General features: G+C 39.9%; 1 protein-coding gene across 2 annotated transcripts in view; it reads left to right on the top strand.

Annotated features, from left to right (window-relative positions):
* Positions 1 to 21,475, top strand: part of IQGAP2 (IQ motif containing GTPase activating protein 2) — a 373,356-nt gene that overhangs the window by 256,029 nt on the left and 95,852 nt on the right. The window contains exons 14-19 of one of the 2 annotated variants that reach the window (XM_006873291.1): positions 2,432 to 2,599; positions 4,997 to 5,139; positions 10,300 to 10,470; positions 18,815 to 18,898; positions 20,177 to 20,248; positions 20,876 to 20,945. In XM_006873291.1, coding sequence (XP_006873353.1) covers positions 2,432 to 2,599; positions 4,997 to 5,139; positions 10,300 to 10,470; positions 18,815 to 18,898; positions 20,177 to 20,248; positions 20,876 to 20,945 — 708 coding nt within the window. The remainder of the gene's footprint in view (positions 1 to 2,431; positions 2,600 to 4,996; positions 5,140 to 10,299; positions 10,471 to 18,814; positions 18,899 to 20,176; positions 20,249 to 20,875; positions 20,946 to 21,475) is intronic. The other variant, XM_006873292.1, reaches the window with a different exon arrangement.

The raw sequence follows: 21,475 nt of genomic DNA, 5'->3' as shown, positions 1-21,475 counted from the left end.
CTATCGTATTTTGTTTCATTGCAATGATTACAATCCCCTCCACGCATCATCAGACAACCAAAGGGTATTCCCCACAAGCTTGCTCCCCGACTGTCAACACACAGCCTCTCTCCCTCCTTGAGTCCAGAGTCTCCAGCCGCTCCATCTCTCCACATCATCGTCTCTGCCTCCATCTCTGGCATCACTGCTTCTCTGGATATGGTCCCACACTCCGCTCTTCTCCCTTGATGGTCCCAGTGTCCCCCACTCCTGGACTGCAAAATCAACCACTCCCCTTCTTTTGTTACAAAATGTCTACCTTTGTATTCCCAACACTCACAGTCAGCCCTGATAGCAATTATTCACTATTGAACCACAAGAGTCTTATCCCCATCTTCTTTCATCAGCCCCGTCCAGACAGGTTGGGAACCACACAGTGAAGATTCTACATTCCCCCACACCCTCTAGAACTAGGCTCCCTCTTAAAAGCTTGTAAGCCAATCACTTCTTGCCTTTGTAGCCCTCCCATTTTGGGTAGCCAATGTCTAAGTTGTCCATCCCTGTCAACCCTGTTATACATCATTCTTAATTAATAAAGAACACTCCTACAAGTAAGAAATGTTTGCCTCTAAAAGACCCCCTCTTTAGAGAAACTGCCTTTTGCTAAGTTGGATGGTTAGATGAAGCATGTTGTTAGGTGCTGGAGAGTCTGTACTGATTTACGGCGAGCCTGTTTAGGGTTTCTGAGGAGCAGCTGGTGGGTTTGAGCTGACGGCCTTGCCATTAGCAGTCCAGTGCTTATCCTACAGCACCACATCAGGATTCCTAGATGAAGCCAACAGATGTAATTCATGTAAGAACTGTTCCTTACTGTGCATATCTCAAGACACAAACCTCTCAAACACCAATGGCCCTCTGTCTCCCCATCCTGCAAAGCTTCCCTGAAGAAGAGGAAATGGAGCCAGTTTACTTATTTCTTGTTACCCTCTGTAAGCATTGTTAGACATTGGTTCAGGAACTACTGGTCTTTGCTATGGAAGTTCTTCTTTAGTCTTGTTGTGTTTGTCTGTATTTCCATGATCTCTAGTCCACTCAGTTGGTAGTAAGAACTCTGGTTTTTTTCATGTCCATTCAGCCCTTGTCGGGATATAAATATAATTTGATGACAACAGATGCCATTTAGCACTTGCATGCTAGACTTTGGCATGTGTTCATAGAGATTTTAAAAAAGACTTTCATCTATCCTATCTTTTTTCATTAAGATCTTTGTACATCTACAAAATATTTTAGCCTGATTTCTGTGTTGTTGTTTTTCTTTGTTGTTGTTGTTGTTCTATATTTCTAACTTAAGGAGCTCTGGCAGTGTAACAGTTACGAATCAGGCTGCTAATCTCAAGATCAGCAGTTCGAAACTACCAGCCGTTCCATGGGAGAAAGATGAGGCTTTCTGCTCCTGTAAAGATTTGCAGTCTCAGAAACCCTATGCATGGTCACTGAGTCAGAACCAACTCCACGGCACATAACCACCACCACCACCACATTTTTAACTCAGTACCTGCACAGGTTGTGAAAACAATAGATCCACTGATCAGATCAGAACTTTCTTACGTGGATCATAAAAGAGTTCTGTGTGGTTATATTTACTGGGAGAGACAAAACTTAGAAATGGGATAGAATGCCTGCTTTCTCGGCCTAAATTAGTTCCAGAATGAAATTTCAGAGCTCCATTACACATTTCCGCCAGATGTGCCTTCCCTGAACATCTGCTTAGGTTGTTTAAGGCAAGTCCATGAAGTATGTTACCACTATACACGAGAATATCAGAATATACATAGCTTTAGTAGCAGTTTGCTTATTCTAAAATAAATGTCTTCGTACAACTGGTTCTCAAATATTAATAACCTAGTCAGAGCTACTTGTCTCCCATCGGGGTGCATTCACCAACCTCTGACTTCAAAGATTACTGTAGTAAGCAGAACCTACTATCTTGATACCACACGAGAATAGCCAATATTGAGTAAGGAAATACTGCAGTTTTAATAACTCACCCTGCAGTAGTATCATATTCTTACAGCCTATACTGGTAGGTGATTTGGTGACTGAGTTGGCTGTATGTGGTGTGCTCTCTCAAAAAATAAAAAGGAAAGAAAGGTCCCTGAGCTGTGCAAATGGTTTTGCACTGAAATGGTAACTAAAACATGGACAGTGGCCCTATTCAAGAAGCAGGCCTGATCTGCTTCTGGAAAGATTATAGACAAGAAAAGCCTGTGAAGGAGTTCTAGTCTGTAATGTACGGGGTCTCCATAAATCACAAAAACAACCACAGCAAACAAGTTAAAAAAGGTGTAGTCCAATGCATCCCATTCCTCAAAGTTTCCATTTTATCTTACTATGCCTTTAGGGAGAATAGAAGATGACCGCTACTAACAGAAACATTCTTTTCGTTTTCCAGGGGTTACTCTGGTCATTGATGTTAACCAGGTTTTGGAGCAAGAAAAATCAAGTGATATTTTGTCTGTATTGACATCCTCCTGTTCGAATGCAAATGACATAATCCCAGAGTGCTCTGACAAGTACTACAAAGCTCTTCTGAAATCAAAAGAGCATAAATCTGAAAATGGTAAGCATTTTCTTTACTTAGTACACACTAAATATATAATTTTGAATCTGATCATTTCTATAAGACACAAGTGTTGCTCAGCTCTCTCCCATTGGTCCGTGTAGTGTGTTTATAGTTATGGAAGCTCCACACTGTTGTCACTACTGTAACTTTATAATAAGTTTTGAAGGCCCATTACAGAAAGAAATTTGCCAACCTTTGTACTAGAAAAAATAGAAACTTTCCAGGTAATTAAAGAACATTGTTTCTGGGAATGAAGACGATGATTCATTCTCATCTCTCTCGCCTCTGGTTCTAGGAAATCTCCGCTTTACCAAGCTGAAACGTTTTTCTTTAAGGTGGCTCATTCAGCTCAATTTAGCTCTTAAATATATGTAAAATATTTTATTGTTGTTGTTAAGTGCCCTTGAGTCAGCTCCAACTCATAGCAACCCTATATAGGGTCTCTGAGAGGTAAGTGGTGGATTTGAACCACCAACCTTGTGGTCAGCAGTTCAGTGTTTATTCCACAGCACCACACTAAGCATCTAAAAAGTGTGCCTCCTTTTAAAATGTTCATCACCTCCTAACTAGCACAAATTGTTCTCTCTGATGGTTCTTCTCAATGCCTGAGCTTGGCCTTTCCAGTAAGAAGCTAAACTACTTTCTTGGGAGTAAATGCTTGGACCGTGTGCTAGAAACCAGCTCTCCTCAGCTTCCGATTTTATTATATATTCAAACTAGATATGAAAACAATTAACATTCTTTGCTATTACCTACTTCCATTCCAACCCAAATGAAGCCTTCTAGTACCAAATGTGATGAACTTTTGACTAAGAATGTCTCAGTTTTTATCCAATAGGTATGCTTTCACCAGTGTAGCTTTTCCTCCCTCCTTCCCACTGTGAGAGTTGTCTTCACAAGAATGAGTTCTCTTCTACAGGCCTTTATGAATCTCATACCACTGCTGATTTAAAATACAGTGATTTGTTGTGGACATCCTAATTGGCTGTACAATGTATTTTCTAGTAGTCCAGCATTTCCATACAGATGAACAGCTCCTATCTGACTGCCCTTTTGGAGGAAGATGCATTTCCCTTCCTGGGTATTAACATATAGAAAGAATGTCTGAGCAGCATTTAAAACCAAAGTGTCAACACACTTAAGGACTTAAAAGTTACCTCTGCTTAGTTCATGGAGTCCATTGATTCTTTTCTTATTTTCTTCTTTTTATTGTGAATTGGGTGAAGGTTTACAGAGAAGAGCATCAGTTTTACATTTAATAAATCATACACGTTTCATTTCATCTCATTGTTTACAAATCCCATCATTGTAACGTCACTTATCTCACTTCCTTCCTGTGTTTCTTTTTTGAGTCCTTTTATTCTTATGTGGACATTCACATGAACTCTAACTAACCTCTCAAGGCAATGAGGCTGATATTCACTTGGCAGCAGTTAACTGAGTTTGCCCTAAGAACTTCCATTGTTGTTGTTGTTTCGATCAAAAGTCATGACCGCAAGACAAAATAGACGTATTGGTAAATATGTAGTATTGCTCATGAGGAAGAGGCATACTTCTTGACCAATTTAAACAATGACTGCCAAAGATTTTCCAGCCTCCTGCCAAAAACTATTTTTACCCTATTTTCACGTATTATGCACCCAAGTAAATGTGCACATGCGTGTAATGCACATAGCCCTCATAAGAAGCTAACACACTAAGGAGTTGTGCAGTTTGTAAAAAAAAAAGCATCTGTTGTTTGCATAAAAATATGGTAAATCTATCTCAATATTCTTTTTTCATATTTGTGTGGTTGTGTAGCACAAGATAAGTCAAAGAAAACCCTGCAGGGTCTTTATCCCTATTTAGTGACCTCTGTGTTGTACCTATGCCATTCTGTACATTAGATGAATTTGTTTCCAAGATGGGTTGTTCTCGCTTTGATTTAACACAGATCATTGGCCCACTTTAAATGTGGACCAAAATCCTTATAGGTCATTCATTATCAAAGAAGCCTTTAGTTCCTTTACTGAAAAGCTTTCTAAGCAAAGAAGACCTTTCTCATTGGTCTCTGTCTGTTGTGGTATTATTCACATCTGTTCTAGGACATACACAGATAATCCTTGTTTATTTTTCCTTCTCTATGGCTAGTTTGCATGCCTGGTCATCCTCAATGAAGAAACTTGGACCTAGTACAAACACTAGACACCTGTCTCTCCTCTTTCTCCTTGGCTTAGCAGGGAACTCCCACAGAATTCATTCTGTTTTAGTAGATCATTTCTAATGCTAAATGTACATCATCTGAATACTTGGTGAGAACCATATTTATCGGATTATTTTACATATTGAAAGAACTATACTAAGGTGTAAGGGCTCAGTGTTCCTCTGTGAAACTTAATACTCTTATTTCATCAGTGTCTAGTGAAGGCCCATGGCTGCAATTCAACATCCAGGACAAATATGAGTATTATTACAACATTGATTCCAAAGAAAGTTCCTGGAAAAGACCTGAAATATGTACACTTAAAGAATCCTGGCTCCTGGAAAAAGAAATTGAGGTAGGAGGTTGGTGTTTGAAGAGAAACTGTATTATGACAACATAAGTGTGATTGCTTTTCTAATTTTGAGTCATGTATGTAATGGGAGGAATTAATTGATATACTTAAAGACTAGATATGAATTCTTTTGATTCAGTAGTAATTTTTATGACTAATTCTGATGATCATAATTATAAAGGTAAAAAATGTGTAACAAAAAGGGGGGAGTAGTTAATCTTTCATTTCAGGAACCGAGGACCCCAGGACCATCAAGAAGGAAGAGCATGAGCCAAGCATGGAACCCTAACCAGAGAAGCAGCGACACCAGAGATGGAGGCAGAGATGAGGACATGGAAATATAGAGCAGCTGAGGACTCTAGACTCATGGAAAGAGAAAGGCTGTGTGCTGATGACCAGGAGGCAGGCTTGCAGAATGTGCCCCTTGGTTGTTTAAATGAATATATTTTTTTGTGTATTTTATTTGCATCAAAAAAAAAAGAGGGAGTAGAGGCAAATACTGTTAAACGAAGGTATAGGGAGGGGATTGTAATCATTGCAGTCAAACAAAATACGATTGGTTGAGTGCAAAACTGATGAACTGCCCTGTAAACTATAACTCAATTCACAGTAAAAATTTTTAAAAAAAAACTAGTTATGGAGCAAACTCTCCATGTACCACAGTTGGGTGTGGCTCTGTACTTACTATCCTTTTACAAGTGCCTCCGTGTAGGCATGACAAAACCGAAAAGAATGCTTTTGAAGTTTATTTTGAATGGTAGATTATCCTAAGAAATAGATTCCAGGTTTTCTTTGACATCTTATTGTCTTTGCTGTGTGCCATCGAGTCGGTTCTGACTCACAGCAACCCTGTATATGGTTTCTAAGGAGCAGTCAGTGGATTTGAACTGGCAATCTTGTAGTTAGCAGTCCAATACTTATCCGACAGTTCCACACCAGGACTATTTCATCAACATAGTTGAGCTCAGTTAGTGATAGTACCCTTGGTTTCCTCTATTGAAATGTCTTCTTTTTCGACCCCACTCTCAGCCTACAAGTTGGCATAGTAGATTTCCACCCACAATATCTCTTTTTCTACATTTTGTGCTAGAGAGGGTGCAGAGGGCAGCGTTGGACAGAGAAGAGAATACATAAATTTAATTGTTTGCTTCTGAAACAAAGATCCTTAGTGGCACAAACAGTTAAGTGCTCTGCTGCTAACCAGCAGGTTGACTATTCAAACCCACCCAGCTGCTCCGTGGGAGAAAGACCTGGTCATCAGTTCCCACAAAGGTATCAGCCAAGAAAACCCTCTGAGGCAGTTCTCCTGTCACATGAGGTGACAAAATTAATTCAATTGCACCTAACAACAGCAGCATCTTCTAAGAAACTCATCTTACCATGTTTTCATTATTTCAGTGAATGTGATTTCTAAAACAGTGGGTGTATTCATATCCTAATGTCAGCGCTAACAACACGAATGCATTTTATACCTGGTTTGGGATGAACTGAATCTTAAAAATGATCCATGTACCCATGTAAAATAATCAAAGGTTAAACATGATACAATGATTTTTTTTTTTTCTTTTCCTAACCACTAAAGAGCCCTTTAACCCCTGACCCATGTTTGGAAGCGTAGGTCTATCAGATTGTACTTATTAAGATCACTTTATCCCTCCCTATGGGAGTCCTGGTGTGGTGCTCTGGGTTAATGCGCTAGACTGCAAAGTCAGTTTGAACTGCAAGATTGGTGGTTCAAGCTCAGCAGTTGCTCCTTGGAAACCCTCTAGAGGGCCGCTATGGGTCGGAACCGCCTCGACGGCATTTAACAACAATGATTGCATAGTGGAGTCCTGGTGTGGCGCTGTAGGTTACTGCACCAATGCACCAGACTGCAATGCCATTTGAACTGCGAGGTTGGCGGTTCAAGCTCATCAGCTGCTCCTCAGAAACCCTATACAGGGTTGCTATAGGTCGGAACTGATTCAACAGCACTTAACAATAACAACAATGGTTGCATAGTGGTTGCAAGTTGGGCTGCCAATGTCAAGGTCAGCAGTTTGAAGTTACCCAGAGGCGCTGGGAGGGAAAGCTGAGGCTTTCTACTCCCTTTCACTTTGGAGTCCTGGTGTGGTGCTGTGTTTTATTGGCTGGACTGCAAAGTCAGTTGAACCGAAAGGTCCATGGTTCAAGCTCACCAGCTGCTCTTTGGAAACCGTATGCAGGGTTGCTATGGATCAGAACCAACTCGATGGCACTTAACAACAATAAGAACATTGTGTTTTAAAACCAAAAGCTTATAAATGTTAAGTGTCATGAGTCCATTTTGACTCATAGCAACCCTATATAGGGTTTCCAAAGGTCAACTGGTGGGTTTGAACCACCAACCTTGTGGTTTGAAGTCCAGTGCTTATCCTATAGTGCCACACTAGACTGTAATCTTCATAGGAGCAGATCACTAGGTCATTCTTCAGTGGAGCCACTTGAGTGGGTTTGAACTGCCAACCTAGAAAACACTAAGGGCCAAGTTCTGCTCTGTTACTGGGTTGCTTTGATGCTGAGTCAACTTGAGGATACCGAGCAGCAATAACAAAAGGTATTATTAGGATGGCCTGCCACGTGAGCATTTGTAGTAAAAGAATTCTTTTGTATGAAGTTGATGGGAACCAAAAAGAAACAGGAGACAGAGAGAGTGAAGTCACAGGAATGTGAAATTGAAGAATCCTTCTTAGCCAGTGCTTACAAATACCTAAAGAAGGTGTAGCACTTGTATAAGCTCTTCTGAGGCTCATAAACCTAGCCAAATATCATATGCTGGTGTTGGGTTTCACTTGCCAAAGCACTTTCATCTTGGTTTTATCCTTAAATAATCCTCTGAGTGGAGATAGAACAAAGGTTATCACCCCTCATGGGTGGGAAACTGAGGCAGGGGTTTCTGCATGGCTCAAACAGTTTGTACTCATCTATTAACCTGAAGTTGGTGGCTCAAGCCCATTTATCAGCACTGGTGACCTACTTTCATAAAGATTACAGCCCAGAAATCCTATGGAACAATTCTACTCTGTAAGGGTCAGGCCGCCATGGGTTGGAATTGACTCAGTGACATTGAGTGTTTGTTTTGTTTTGTTTTTTGCCTTTAAACTGAGGTGTGGACTAGGTATAGCAGCTTCTGTTAAGTCAACCTAGTGTGCTTCCAATTGGCAGTGTAGTATCCTTTCTACTGTTCTACCTTTGACTTTGTTTTTGACACAGCCATTAGCTGCTCTGAGTAATTGTATCCATGAATACATTACTCTGTTGTTAATAACAAGATAGCGGCTCAACACAGATTTCTTCTGGCATACATAGACCCATTGAAAAATGACTAATGCTTCCCAGGGGAGAAATACTCTTAGTGGAATGTTCACCAAGATTGACTTGGACTTGGGGCCAAAAGTTTGACCCACAAGATGTGAAAATTGCTGATGGATCCAGGCATTGTAGCATTTGTAAAGCAAAAATGCTGACACTAATGGAGTTTCATATTAGAATGCACCAACTTAGATCTTATAGACTTTGTTAAAATTCAACAACATCAAAGATGGTGTAATCAACAGTACTGTGGGAAGTCAGCAATCCAGCATTGACTAAAACTCAGAGGAAAACAGGGTCTGAGACTGACAATGCTGCCAAAACTTCTAAATGACGGAAGATAGTGAAGAGCATAGCTTATTTACTCCTTTCAGACATTCAAACGTCCTACCGTTTTTAAGAACATGACAATGTAGCATGGATTATTAGGGTTAATTTGTTGAAAAATGAATTAAATGAATTATGGATAGTGTTAAGTATATGTGTGTGTGTATATATATATACACACAATGATGGAAATAGACACATATATACATTTTTTTTATATTTCCATTTAAAAATACGTCTATATACTATGATGGAAATGAATTCCTAGTGTGGTGCTGCAGGTTAAGTGCTAGACAGCAAGGTTGGTTTGAACCTCATGGTCGGTGCTTCAAACTCACCAGCCGCTCCTTAGAAACCCTATACAGGGTCGCTGTGAGTTGGAACCGACTTGACAGCACTTAACAACAACAACATGATGGAAACAGATGGATCCAACTATGAAGAAGAAGCATCAGAGGGTAAAAGTTCAGAGCCCAAAACTGCTCAAGTGGAAGTCAAAGTTATGCCCTCTGTGTAAAATTTTATTTTGTATTGAAGAAGCACTAGGCTGTAAACTGGTTGGTGTGTTCAGACTCACCCAGTGGCTCTGCAGGAGAAAGACATGCTGATATGTTTCCATTAAAATGGCAGGCTGGGAAACTCTATGGGCAGCTCTGCTTCATCGCATGGTGTCACTATGAGTCAGAAATCAAGTCGACGGCACCTAACAACAACAACAGTCTATTAGGGTTATTAAAGAGTGCCTTCCAAAAAGTATTTCTTCTAAACAACCTGATTACTAATTTGATTCAATGACTGTGCATATATCTTAAAGGATCTCATACAATTTCAGTTTTAACTGACTAAACTAGCCAACCATAGGTCCCAGTTAAGAACAGAAAAGTCAACCCACAGAAAGGCTTCTCAAAGTCCTTTCTTTCTCTTCACCCCTCTAGATGCCCCCTATCTATCTGTACAGGATAGCTCTTGTCTTCCTTCTCTTTCCTTCTGGATAGTTTATGTTTCCCAGACCACCATTGGCATTTCTGCCAACATATTGCAGGAATCAGCCTACTCTAGCCTGGGGCGAAAAGAGAAGCCTGGCCTGCATGGGCACCTTAGTCTTCTCCTTAGGAGTCGCAGGATCAAGGAAGAAGGTGAATCATGTTCTTACAGTACATATTCTTGGCCTTTTCACAGTCTGTGGAGTTCAGGCCTCAAAGTCCATCCTTGGGGACATCTTGTGTATATCTCTACCTCCAAATTCTGGGATTGTTCAACTGGTGGTGTTCCTCTACCACCTCAGCACAAAGTTCAGAGGATTACAAAATCAGTGATTGTCACTAGAAAGAACCTAAGCCAGCTCATCCCTCAACTCTGGGAAAATCTGTTTTTAGACCAAGCCAGAAAGAATGGTCGATATCATTTTCTAAAGACAAAAATTGCCTGCAGCTCTTAGAAGAGAATATAGCTAGTCTCCTTTCAACTGCGTTGTAGAGTATAACCTTAAGAAATCTCTCTTGCCAGGACATTGTTTCGGAAATTACGGCCAATTATATTCGTGAGAAGATGTGGTCTGCTCCTGAAGACTGGATTCTTCAGTTTAAAGGCACAAATTTAGGACGGCAACTAAGTGAAGAGTTTGAAGCTAGGAAATCATTTCTGTATGATCAAGAAGACTCTGTGGTCAAAATACAGGTATGTGGATCATCTACCACTTGTTACAGCAGACTGTCACATCCCCTGGAAAGATTTTGTTTGATAATAGGACTGTCAACCACAGTAGAGCCTGTGTAAGGCAGACACCTGTCATAGAAGGAAATTTCATGGAAAACATGTGAGACCTAGAAAACCAAGGCAGTCCCCTCAAATTCCAGCTCTCATGGGTTTCACTGTATTTTGCCATTCTAATAAACAATTCTGACTGCAGATGTTTACCTAATCAGTGGATGACTTTTAACTTTTGGGCTTCAGGGGCATTGTGGACTTAGGCAGATCTGCCTACCGCTAGTCTAGCTATATCCAGAGCAGTATCTCAGATGAGAGTTGAAATCTAATTATGGTTCCCTAAAAAGCTACATCTCCATGAGTTTCCTACTGTCTATTTGGGTCAGATGCTTTGTTTTTCCTCTACCCATTCCCCCCATGATTAGTGGATGTTGAGTGTTATCTGAATTTCTGTGCTCTTCTATCCATAAAGAACAGAAGAACTAGCGAAATAAAACAGATTCAAATCTCCAAGAGGACTTCTCCCTTACATAACCAATCGTTCTTCATGGAGGCCTGCAAGAAATTCTCGTTTCCAATTGTGTTTGTGTGTTTTAAGTTGTGTCACTTGTATGCCTTGTCTGAGCATTGTGATTGACAGGAGATGGAGCTTGCTAGATTTAGATGTTTCTCCTCTGTATTCAGGAGCTCTGTTAGCGTAGTGGTTACGAGTTGGCCTGCTAACCTCAAGGTCAGCAGTTCGAAACTACCAGCTGTTCCGCAGGAGAAAGATGAGACTTTCTGCTCCCATAAAGATTTACAGCCTCGGAAACCCTGTACGGTGTTGCTCTGTATTCACCTAGCTCACTCTGCCTACCAGCTCACTGGGTTCCAGAAGACTGTGTGCTTATACTGTGTAAGTCTGTGTAAGTCCACCAAAGTTCCAGAGAGTTGCTTATACTGTGCTTATACTGTGTAAGTCCACCAAAGTAGATTAGCAGTATTTAATGGGCTGTGTTTGTTTGGGATAATAATTACAGTATTTTCTAAATTGACAATTTTTAAGCTGAAGATCTTCTCTTTTGTTATCAGTGATAATACGTATTCACTGGGATTCTCCCAGTTGCAATATTATTTGGGACAGAAAATGAGTTTTAAAAACTTTTGTCATTTGTATCTTGGATATAGTCTTCTTGTATCATGAATGTGGTCAGTGTTCAAATGTTTGGATTTTCTCAGAGCTTAGGATGTTAGCAAGGCAGAAATTAATTTTTTGAAAGAAAATCTTCCTCTGACTCTTGTCACTAAAGGATTTGTAGGTGAGTCAATATGCTTTTCAGTTCATTCCTGTTTTAAAAATAAAAAAAAAAAGAAGAAGAAAATAAAAAGGTACTTTTTTTAGCATAGTGAACAAAAGCCTGAAAATGTAGACTAAAACATCATCTACTCTAATTCTAGCGTAGTGGTTACTAATTGGCCTGCTAACCTCAGGGTCAGCAGTTCTAATCTACCAGCTGTTCTGCGGGAGAAAGATGAGGCTTTCTGCTCCCGTAAAGATTTACAGCCTTGGAAACCCTGTACAGGGTCGCTATGAGTTAGAACTGACTCCACGGCACTTAACAACAACAAGTTTGCCCTAAGGAGCCCTGCTAGTGTAGTGAGTTATGCATTGGACTGCTAACCACAATGTCAGTAGTTTGAATCCACCAGCTGCTCCATATGAGGCTTTCTGGTCCGTAAAGGATTTATAGCCTCAGAAACCCTTTACAGGGTTGCCTTGAGTCAGAACCAACTCAGTGGTACACCACCACCAGTTGCACAGAGTTTAAAGTGTCAGGCCATGTGACACAACTTGGACCAGCACCGTAACCACCTGTCTCAGAACACAGAGTAAACACAGTTGTGGTGGGAAACTCAAGACCTTCTAGTACAGAACACCACTGATGCAGGGGTCCAGGGCTAAAGTCATGAGACTAGAGGCAGGACAGGAGGATCATTTGGAGCCTTTGCCCTTCATCTCAGCAGGGGCAGAAGACTTGAAGAAGCCATTGAACTATGAAGTTGTCCCACCATTCCTTTTTTGTACTCACTTGGAAGTTTTCCAACGTGGAAGTCATGAATTCTAAAAGCATATCTGCCTCACATATGTAGGCCAGAAATGAATATGGGGTGAACAGAAACACACTGACCCACAAAACCAAAAGACCGTGAACCCAATGGTACATGCAAATCTCATTCTCATCAAAGCAGTGGCTCCTCCCTCCATAGAACAAGTCGAGTTTCTCACCTGGTTGCACCAGCCCCAGACACAGTCATAGTCTTGTCAAATTCACAGAGAAATAGACAAATCTCCTAGGCTAAGGCCATTCAAACCCCTGATAAACCACACTTTGCCATTCTCTTTGTAAGTACTAAATGTTGTTGAGCCGTCAAGTTGATTCCGACTCACAGCAAACCTGTATAGGGTTTCCAAGGAGCAGCTGGTGAGTTTGAACTGCCGGCCTTGCAGTGCAAACCAACTTTGCAGTCCAGTACATTAATCCACAGTGCCACACTATAGTGGTGTAGAAAGTACATGTAATCAGCTTTCAACTTTCTGTTTTAAGAATTTATGGAATGAACCAGAAGATGCCCAAGTAATTGTGGAGGGAAGTCAGAGCAAATCAATTTGTCCACATTCTTTTTGAGGAATTAGAAGATCCTGATACTCTGATAAAACTGCTGAGATTTAGGAGTGAGTGAGCAAGCCAGAAAAAAGTCTTCCAGAAAATTTTTCATCAAAAAAAAAAAAAAAGGAATAACTTGCCTAATATAAATATCATTTAAGTATGCTCTTATTCTGGGGGATGGAAGAAAAACTGAAACCGATTTGTGCTTTCAAGAAAATGAATAAGACATGGACTTAATGAAGCCAGATTCGACAACAGAATAAGGTGAAAAACTGTAACGAAATTGAAAAACGAAGCTAATCAAGGGAAGAGAAATAATGCCATAATAGAATGTAATTTATCTGTGGAACACAGACTAGACACTTAAATAATTGAAACAGACTTGTGCGGGGGGAGGATAGGGAATGCACTTTTCTCCTGCAAATATTCAAATGTCCACTTTATTTCATGGTTGTGTTGTTTAAATGAGATGATTCATGTGGCAGACCTTTCTCAGTATGTTGTTGTTGTTAAGTGCCATCGAGTCAGGTTTGACTCATTGCAACTTTGTGTAGGGTTTCCAAGGAGCATCTGGTGAGTTTGAACCACCAACTTTGAAGTTCAAACTGACCTTACAGTTCATTGCTTATCCTATAATGCCACACCATCAATAGATGTTGTTGCTAGGTACCAACAAGTCGACACCGACTCATAGCAACCCTACATACAACAGAACAAAACACTGCCTGGACCTGGACAAACCTCACAATCCTTGGAATAGGCACAAATAAGGACCTCTTCCAGTCAGTTGGCCAGGTAGTTGTCTTCCAAATTTCTAGGCATAAATGAGTGAGTGCCTCCAGGGCCACATCAGTTTGTTGAAAGATGTCTAGTTATGTTCCATCTATTCTTGGTGGCTAATTTTTTGCCAATGACTTCAATGCACCTTGGCCTTCTTCCTTCAGGATCATTGGCTCTTGATCATATGCTGCCTCTTGAAATGGCCGAACCTTGGCCATTTCCTTTTGGTACAGTGACTCTGTGTATTCCTTCCATCTTCTTTTGCTGCATCATTCAATATTTTGCCAAGAGAATCTTTCAATAATTCAAGTCGAGGCTTGTATTTTTGATTCAGTAGTTCCCTCAGCTTGAGAAATGCTGATCATGTTCTTCCCTTTTGGCTCTTGTGGACTTGTCTCATATGCAAGTTCAGGTTGAAGCTGAAGAAAATTAAGAGATAAATGTCTAGGGTTTTTTTGACCAACAAATAACATACAACAAATTTGTGCTTCAGAAGCGGTTAGTAATTTGAATATTGCTGTCATGGATACCAAATCTCAATATAGGCAACCAATTTGGCAAGCTAGATTTATTTAGAGATTGACAGTTACAATCTATAAAACAGAGTAATAACCTCTGAAGTCTAGATATTTTGAAAGACTCCTTTGGTATAGATGCTCTACAAAGGAGCAATATGGTAGCACAAAACAAAAAGGATAAATTTTCATACACGTTCTCATGCCAGACAAGAGAAAGAAAAATGTTGAATTGTGACAAATGAAATCTGTAGTATGTAACCTTTTGATCATATAGACCTAAGTGTTATACTTAGCCAAGTTGCCTTCATTTGGAATGGAAACTATAAGATATTTATCAATTTCAAAGGATTCCAGAAAAATCGGTGTAAGCAATTAACTCAGGCCCTAAATTCAATACTGAAATCTCAAGGAAAAGAATAGTGTAGAGCATGTTGAATTTTGAGTACATATTAACAAAACAAGGTTAATACAGAATGCACAAGTGAGGTTCCTTCCATAAATGTCAGAATGGTTCAGTATTACATAATCTGTTAATATGGTAGATAACTGACCCAGAATGTGTGTTAATGGAGGTTAACATATTTTGGGAGATTGTTGTTGGGTGCCTTCAAGTTGATTCCAACTCATCGTGATCTTAGGCATAACAGAATGAAGCACTGCCTGGTCCTGTATCATCCTCATAACTGCTGTTATGTATGAGCCCATTGCTGCTGCCTATGTGTCAATCCCTCATGTTGAGAGTCTTCCTCTTTTTCAATGACGCTCCACTGTACCAAGCCAAAGGAACAGAAGAGGGGTAGTCTTAGACAATAAGTCTTAGACAATAAATTGAGCCAAACATGACCAGAAAAAAAAAACTATGACTCTATTCTCATCCACACAAGCAAAGGCCAAGTTGGGGAGGTTAAATTTCCACCCCTATAAATTGTAACAGGAGTCCTGGTGTGGCACTATGGGATAAGCACTAGACCCACAAGGTCAACTTGAACCACAAGGTTGGTAGTTCAAACCCACCAGCCACTCCTCAGAAACCCTATATAGGTTTGCTCTGAGTCAGAACTGACTCAATGGCACTTAACAGCAAGCTGTACCAAGGTACCCATGTTAGGATAGTTTAGAGAAGGCTGTATAGAAAGCTAAGACTTCCATTCCCATATTGTTACCCATAACCATTGAGTTAAATCCAACTCATTAGCAACCCTCTCTCTAGGACAGATATCTGACACCAACAGGGCAGAGAAGAACGGCTCCCTGGGACTTCTGAGGCTGTAAATCTGTACAGAAGTGGACTGCCTCATCTTTCTCCCACAGGGAGGTTGGTAGTTTGAGCTGCCAGCCTTTACCTACTACACCACTAGAACTCCTTATCCTGTAGTACTAGTATAGACCATATGTTGTTAAGTGCTGTCAAGTTGATTCCAACTCATAGCAACCTTGTATAGGGTTTCCAAGGAGCAGCTGGTGAGTTTCAACTTCCGACTTCATGATTTGCAGTCCAGTGCTGATCCTACAGTGCCACACCAGTAATCCATATGAGGAGTCTGGAATTCTGCTCCTACTGAGCAGTAATGTAACCCCCTTTCCTATCTTTGCTGGGTAGTATCAAGGGGACATAGTGGAGTGTGTGTACTTTAACCACACCCCAGTGATAAAACCACCCCTCCTGGTGTTAGTGGAGGCCACATCATGAAATAGTAATGAGGGACTTCTGCCTTTCTTACCAGGGTGCATCAGCGAAGGCCTAGGGGGGAGCCACCCCACCAAACTATAAAGAGGATTCCTCCCCCACCTCCAATATCAATGGAAGTCAAGTGGGGAATCACACATTGCTAACCCCACCACTAATAATAAGATGGTATTTCCCTTCCCTGGCTGGAAAACTATCCAGGAAAGCCAGCAAAAACAGAAGGATTAAGTAAAATCCAATCTTATGACATAATATCCAAACTGTATGTTTTCATCAAAATTTATTTTTCTAGGAAAACCACAACTTTTGTTTGGAAAAAAAGATTCCACCATAAAACCCATTCCACTGCCGTTGAGTCATTTCTGGATCATAGTGACCCTGTAGCAACCAGCACTGCTGCCCCATAATGTGTCCAAGGCTGCAAAGCTTTACCAACACAAATTGCTACAGCTTTCTCCCATGGAACGGATGGTGGGTTTAAACCTGCGATCTCTCACTGAGCACTTAATCACTGGGCCATGAAAGGGCTCTTGATTCCAATCAGAAATAACAAAGATGTTGGAATTACCTGACAATGCATCTAAAGCTGCCATCATAAAAGTTGCAGTGAGTAATTATAAACATACCTGAAACACAGGAAAAAAATTTTTGAATCTGAACAAAGATATTGAAGGAGAATAAAAGAACCAAATAGAAATTTTAGTACAGAAAATACAATAATAGATGTTGAAAAAGGAAAAAAAAGACCTTACTGGGTGGGCCCAACAGCAGTGGACGGGACTGAAGAAGGAAAGAGAGGATAGAATAATAGCAATTTCCTGATCTGAACAACAGAGAGAAAGCAGACTGAAAAAAATAATGAACAAGAATCTATGAGACAGTCGCAAATGATTTAACATTTATATCATCTGAGTCCCCCAGAAGAAGAGAATAAAGAGTATGAGGCTGAAAAGGTACTCAAATAATGGCTGAAAAGTCCCCAGATTTAGCAAAAAACATAAAATCACACATTCAAAGAATTGTTGTTGTTGGGTGCCATCGAGTTAGTACCAACTCACAGCGACCCTATGCACAACATAATGAAACACTTCCCATCCTGGGCCAACCTCGCTTGAGCCCATTGATGCTGCCACTTTGCCAATCAATCGTGCTGGGGGTCTTTCTCTTTTTCTCTGACCCTCCACATTACCAAACATGATATCCTTCTCCAGTGACTGATCCCTCCTGGCAATATGTCCAAAGTATGAGAAACGAAGTTTGGCCATCCTGGCTTCCCCCAAGGAGCACTCTGGCTGCACTTCTTCCAAAATGGATCTATTGGTTTTTTGGCAGCCCATGGCACTTTCAGTATTCTTCTCCAACACCATAACTCAAAAGCATCAATTCTTCTACCGTCTTTCTTATTCACTGTCTAGCTTTCACATGCATATGAGGCTATTGAAAATACCATGGCTTGGGTCAAGATACTATAAATAGATCAAAATGAAATTTAAAATTTTTCGTATAAACTACTGGAAGGCAAGAAACAAACAAAACTAAAAGGGAGACTTAGACCTTAACATGTCAATGATAAGACTACATGTAAATGATGAACTCTGTTCAGAGTTAGAGTACTATTGGCCATGAGTCCAATGGTAATGAAGCAAAAGTATCTTTTCAAGTGGTCTTTAAACAAAAGCACGTATAAAACAAGATTTTATTTGTACATTGATGAAAATATCTGGTCAGAGGCTCACAAGAACCTCTCCCTATCTTTCTCTTGGAAGCAGTGTTTCAGTACTCAGTAATGTAGTTTTCATAGTGATTTTACAGACCATTCACTACCACGAAAATTGAGACTTCACTCTATATTTCTATTTAAAAAGGTGCTTATATGGGTTAGAATGAATTGAAATATTTATGGATTGAATCCTTCCAAAGATAGTTTTTGTAAATGTTCTTCATAAAATATTGTTTTATCATAGTGGTACTCTAGTAACCATTTTCTGATGAAGCATCATTAAACTTTATATAGAAATATATGAAATTATAAAAGACAATTATAACACTCCTATTTTCAGAGCTCCAAGGTTGCAAATGAGTAGATCATCTTCGTTTCTATTCTGGAATACAGTGGATCTTTTGTTGGAGTTAGGATGCTTTGTTACTGTTAAGTGCTGTCCAGTCAGTTCTGACTCATAGCAACCCAGTATGGAGTTTCCAAGGAGCAGCTGGTGGGTTTGAACTGCCGATCTTGTGGTTAACAGTCTAGCGCTGATCCTATAATGTCACACTAGATGTTTATTAGTCATTTATTTGAAGCCCTTTTTGTAGTTACCAAAAAATATCAACACTCAGTTCATTTGTTTGTGTGTTTTAGGGCAATTCCATTGTATTATATTCCTCTTTACCACTCAGGGCTTTGGTAAAAATTAAGCTTTTAATTGGGAAAGTGGGATAATACCTTGAAACTTATCACCCTCTGTCAGCTTTCCTGAGCTAAGGACAAGTCTTCACAGTGAGCTGATCCACTCAACCCCAGTTTGTTGGTCATCCGCAGAGATAATGTACAGATGAGATTTGGAGGGAGGGACACTAACAGTGTCCCAACTTAGTATCTCCTGAGATGTATCCTTTTCTTCTTTCTAAGGAAGTTGTGGGAAAGTGTTGTTCATAAGTAATTCTGTAACTCTTTTCCACAGGCTTTTTGGAAGGGATATAAACAACGGAAAGCATATTCTTGCAGGCGACAAATGTTCATTGATAATCTTGATGCTGTTATGAAGGTAAACCGTTCTTTTCTACTTTATCAAGGACCTGACTTAAACTTTCCCTTGCTGGAAAACAGTGCTGACCTTGAAGTCAGAAGGAAGTTCTGGCCTCCTCCACTACTCATGTAACTGATCATCTTCAAACAAGTCAATTAAACCACTTTAACTGTTTCCGGTTCTTTATGTGGTTATACATAATAACCAATAAAGTGCTATTTGTCTAGAAAGTCTGAGGAAAACTCAGACTTATTTCATGTTTCTCATGCTGCACTAGTTAATATTTAGAATGCTCAAAATTACTGGCACAAAATTTTTGTTATGAGGAAAATGATGCAAAACCAGTGACCAGAGAAATCAGAACTAAATGAGGACCTGCGCTTGGGTGTTGAACCGGCCTCAGCCAGCTTTCCACCCAGGCTGATGGTTCTGAGATTAGACAAAGAAATGGTGCCGTGGCATCCACACCCACAGAAGGTACAGAGGGCGGTACCAAAAAGAATTTGCAGACAACATGGACATCTAGATGAGGATGGGAATGGGGGATGATAAGGCTGGAGAAAACTGGAATCAGATGAGTTTAGTTTAAAAGATCTTTTCAACTGTGAGATAAAAAAAAAAAAAAGACATCTAGATTCATTAGGCATTCACTCTTTACTGAAATAAGGCCTGGACGGACGGAGCTCTTTGTGGAAGACAGGCCTGTTGTCTAGTTGAGATGTCTTTAAGTGTTTTCCTGTTAAAATCTAAATAACAGTGGGTGCAATCACAGAATACTGGAAGAAACCCTAGAGTTAGGAGTCTTGGTTCAATTTGGTCACTGGCCTCATTGCAGCTTTCAGCAAAATGCTGTGTTCACTTGGTATTTAATTATCAGGATAAAAGTGAAATAGTGCAGCGTTGCAATACCTTCACCTCCTTTCTCCTATTAAGGTGCTGTGATTAAGAGAGTGCTGTGTAGTTTTTTTTTTTTAACTCCTTCAGACAAAAAGCAATCAAGTAGAAGTTGAGGATTAAACTTTAGATATTTATTTGTTGTTGTTGTTGTTAAGTGCCATCGAGTCGGTTCCAACTCATAGAGACCCTGTAGAAGGTTTCTGAAAAGCAGCTGGTGAGCTTGAACTACTAACCTTACAGTTCAAACCAACCTTGCAGTTCAGCACATTAACCCGCAGCGCCCTTAATTTTGATTTTTATATCAAATAGAATGTAAATATCTCATTTAAAAGACTGAATGAAAGTATACTAAGGGATGCTTGGTCATTGTCTTGATTTCTTTCTTTAACTTATTTTTAGATTCAGTCCTGGTTCCGAATGTCGTCAGCAAGAAAGAGGTACCTTTCGCGACTACAGTTTTTCAGAGATCATGTAAGAGAACTACGTGTGGGTTTTCACCCTGGTTGAGACTAAATTAAATGAGTGCTTTGTTTTGGTGTCAGCATTTGAATAGTTTCAATTAAATGGTGGATATGAATACTATTAAGAAAAAAATAGAACTCAGTGCAGTAATATTTAGAGGGTTAAGGTTTTATTCAGAAATCATGCTCCGAGTTCAGACTACATCAGTCAGGACTGGCTAGGGAATGGGTGAGAGGAAGCCAGTGCAGGCTCATAATGACAAAGAGAGAAGATTCTAGAGGAATATTATCCCAACATTGCATGTACAGGTTTTGGAACGGCTAATTGTTTAATTTAACTAGAAGCCCACAGAAAGATTTTTTCCCCCAGATCTTCATATCTACGTGAATATAGAGTGTATCATCTTGTTTCTGTGCTAAAGTTCTTTTCCCTTTTAGATCTCTGTACTTACAGTCTTGTTGATACTTTTAAGTAATTTATCTGACCCTTTCTTCAAGAGGGAAATGGAAAAATAAACTTTGCATGCACCACACCTAAATATTGTCAATTCTCAAACTGTGGCATCCACATTAATGGCATGCTCCCACGGGTAGATGGGATTCTGGGAAGTCATATTCTGTCTTAAATCTTTTACAGAAAAATGAAATTGTGAAAATACAGTCGCTGCTAAGAGCTAGCAAAGCTCGAGATGACTACAAAACATTGGGTAAGTGTGTTTATGCTGAAATGGAGCATGGATTCCTTATGAACTGGACAGGGACAAGTTGTTTCTACCTTAGTCACTCGAAAGATGCACCAGGAATAGTGGGTGCTTTGTTTCCAGTAGACGTTGATGATCTCAGGGCCCGGGATCTGGGCTGGGACACAGGGAACGTGTGCTGACAGGAAATAGACCTTTCTGTTGGAAACAGAAGGATAAGTGGGAGTAGGGATAACCTTTTCTTCAGGAAAAAAAAAAAATGTAGTTGACATAAATGCTGATATTTTTATATTAAATTTAAGTTAGAGACAGGTTTTTATGCAGAAGAGTTAACTAGAAGATATGCTTACATTTGAATGGCTTTATTGGCTTATGATTTTGACCCCCTCGCTTAGTATTTAGAACAAAGGAACCCTGGATGGTTTAAAATTAGGGAAGGTGTGTACCAGGGTTGTATCCTTTACTAAGCTCAGTCTGTGTGCTGAACAAATAATCCAAGAAGTTGGATCATATGAAGAAAAATGTGGTATCAGGAT

This window comes from Chrysochloris asiatica, unplaced genomic scaffold (genome assembly GCF_000296735.1).
Source record: "Chrysochloris asiatica unplaced genomic scaffold, ChrAsi1.0 scaffold00234, whole genome shotgun sequence".
NCBI lineage: Eukaryota > Metazoa > Chordata > Mammalia > Afrosoricida > Chrysochloridae > Chrysochloris > Chrysochloris asiatica.
The sequence above is the reverse complement of the archived record's forward strand: the minus strand, read 5'-3'. Positions and strand labels throughout refer to the sequence as shown.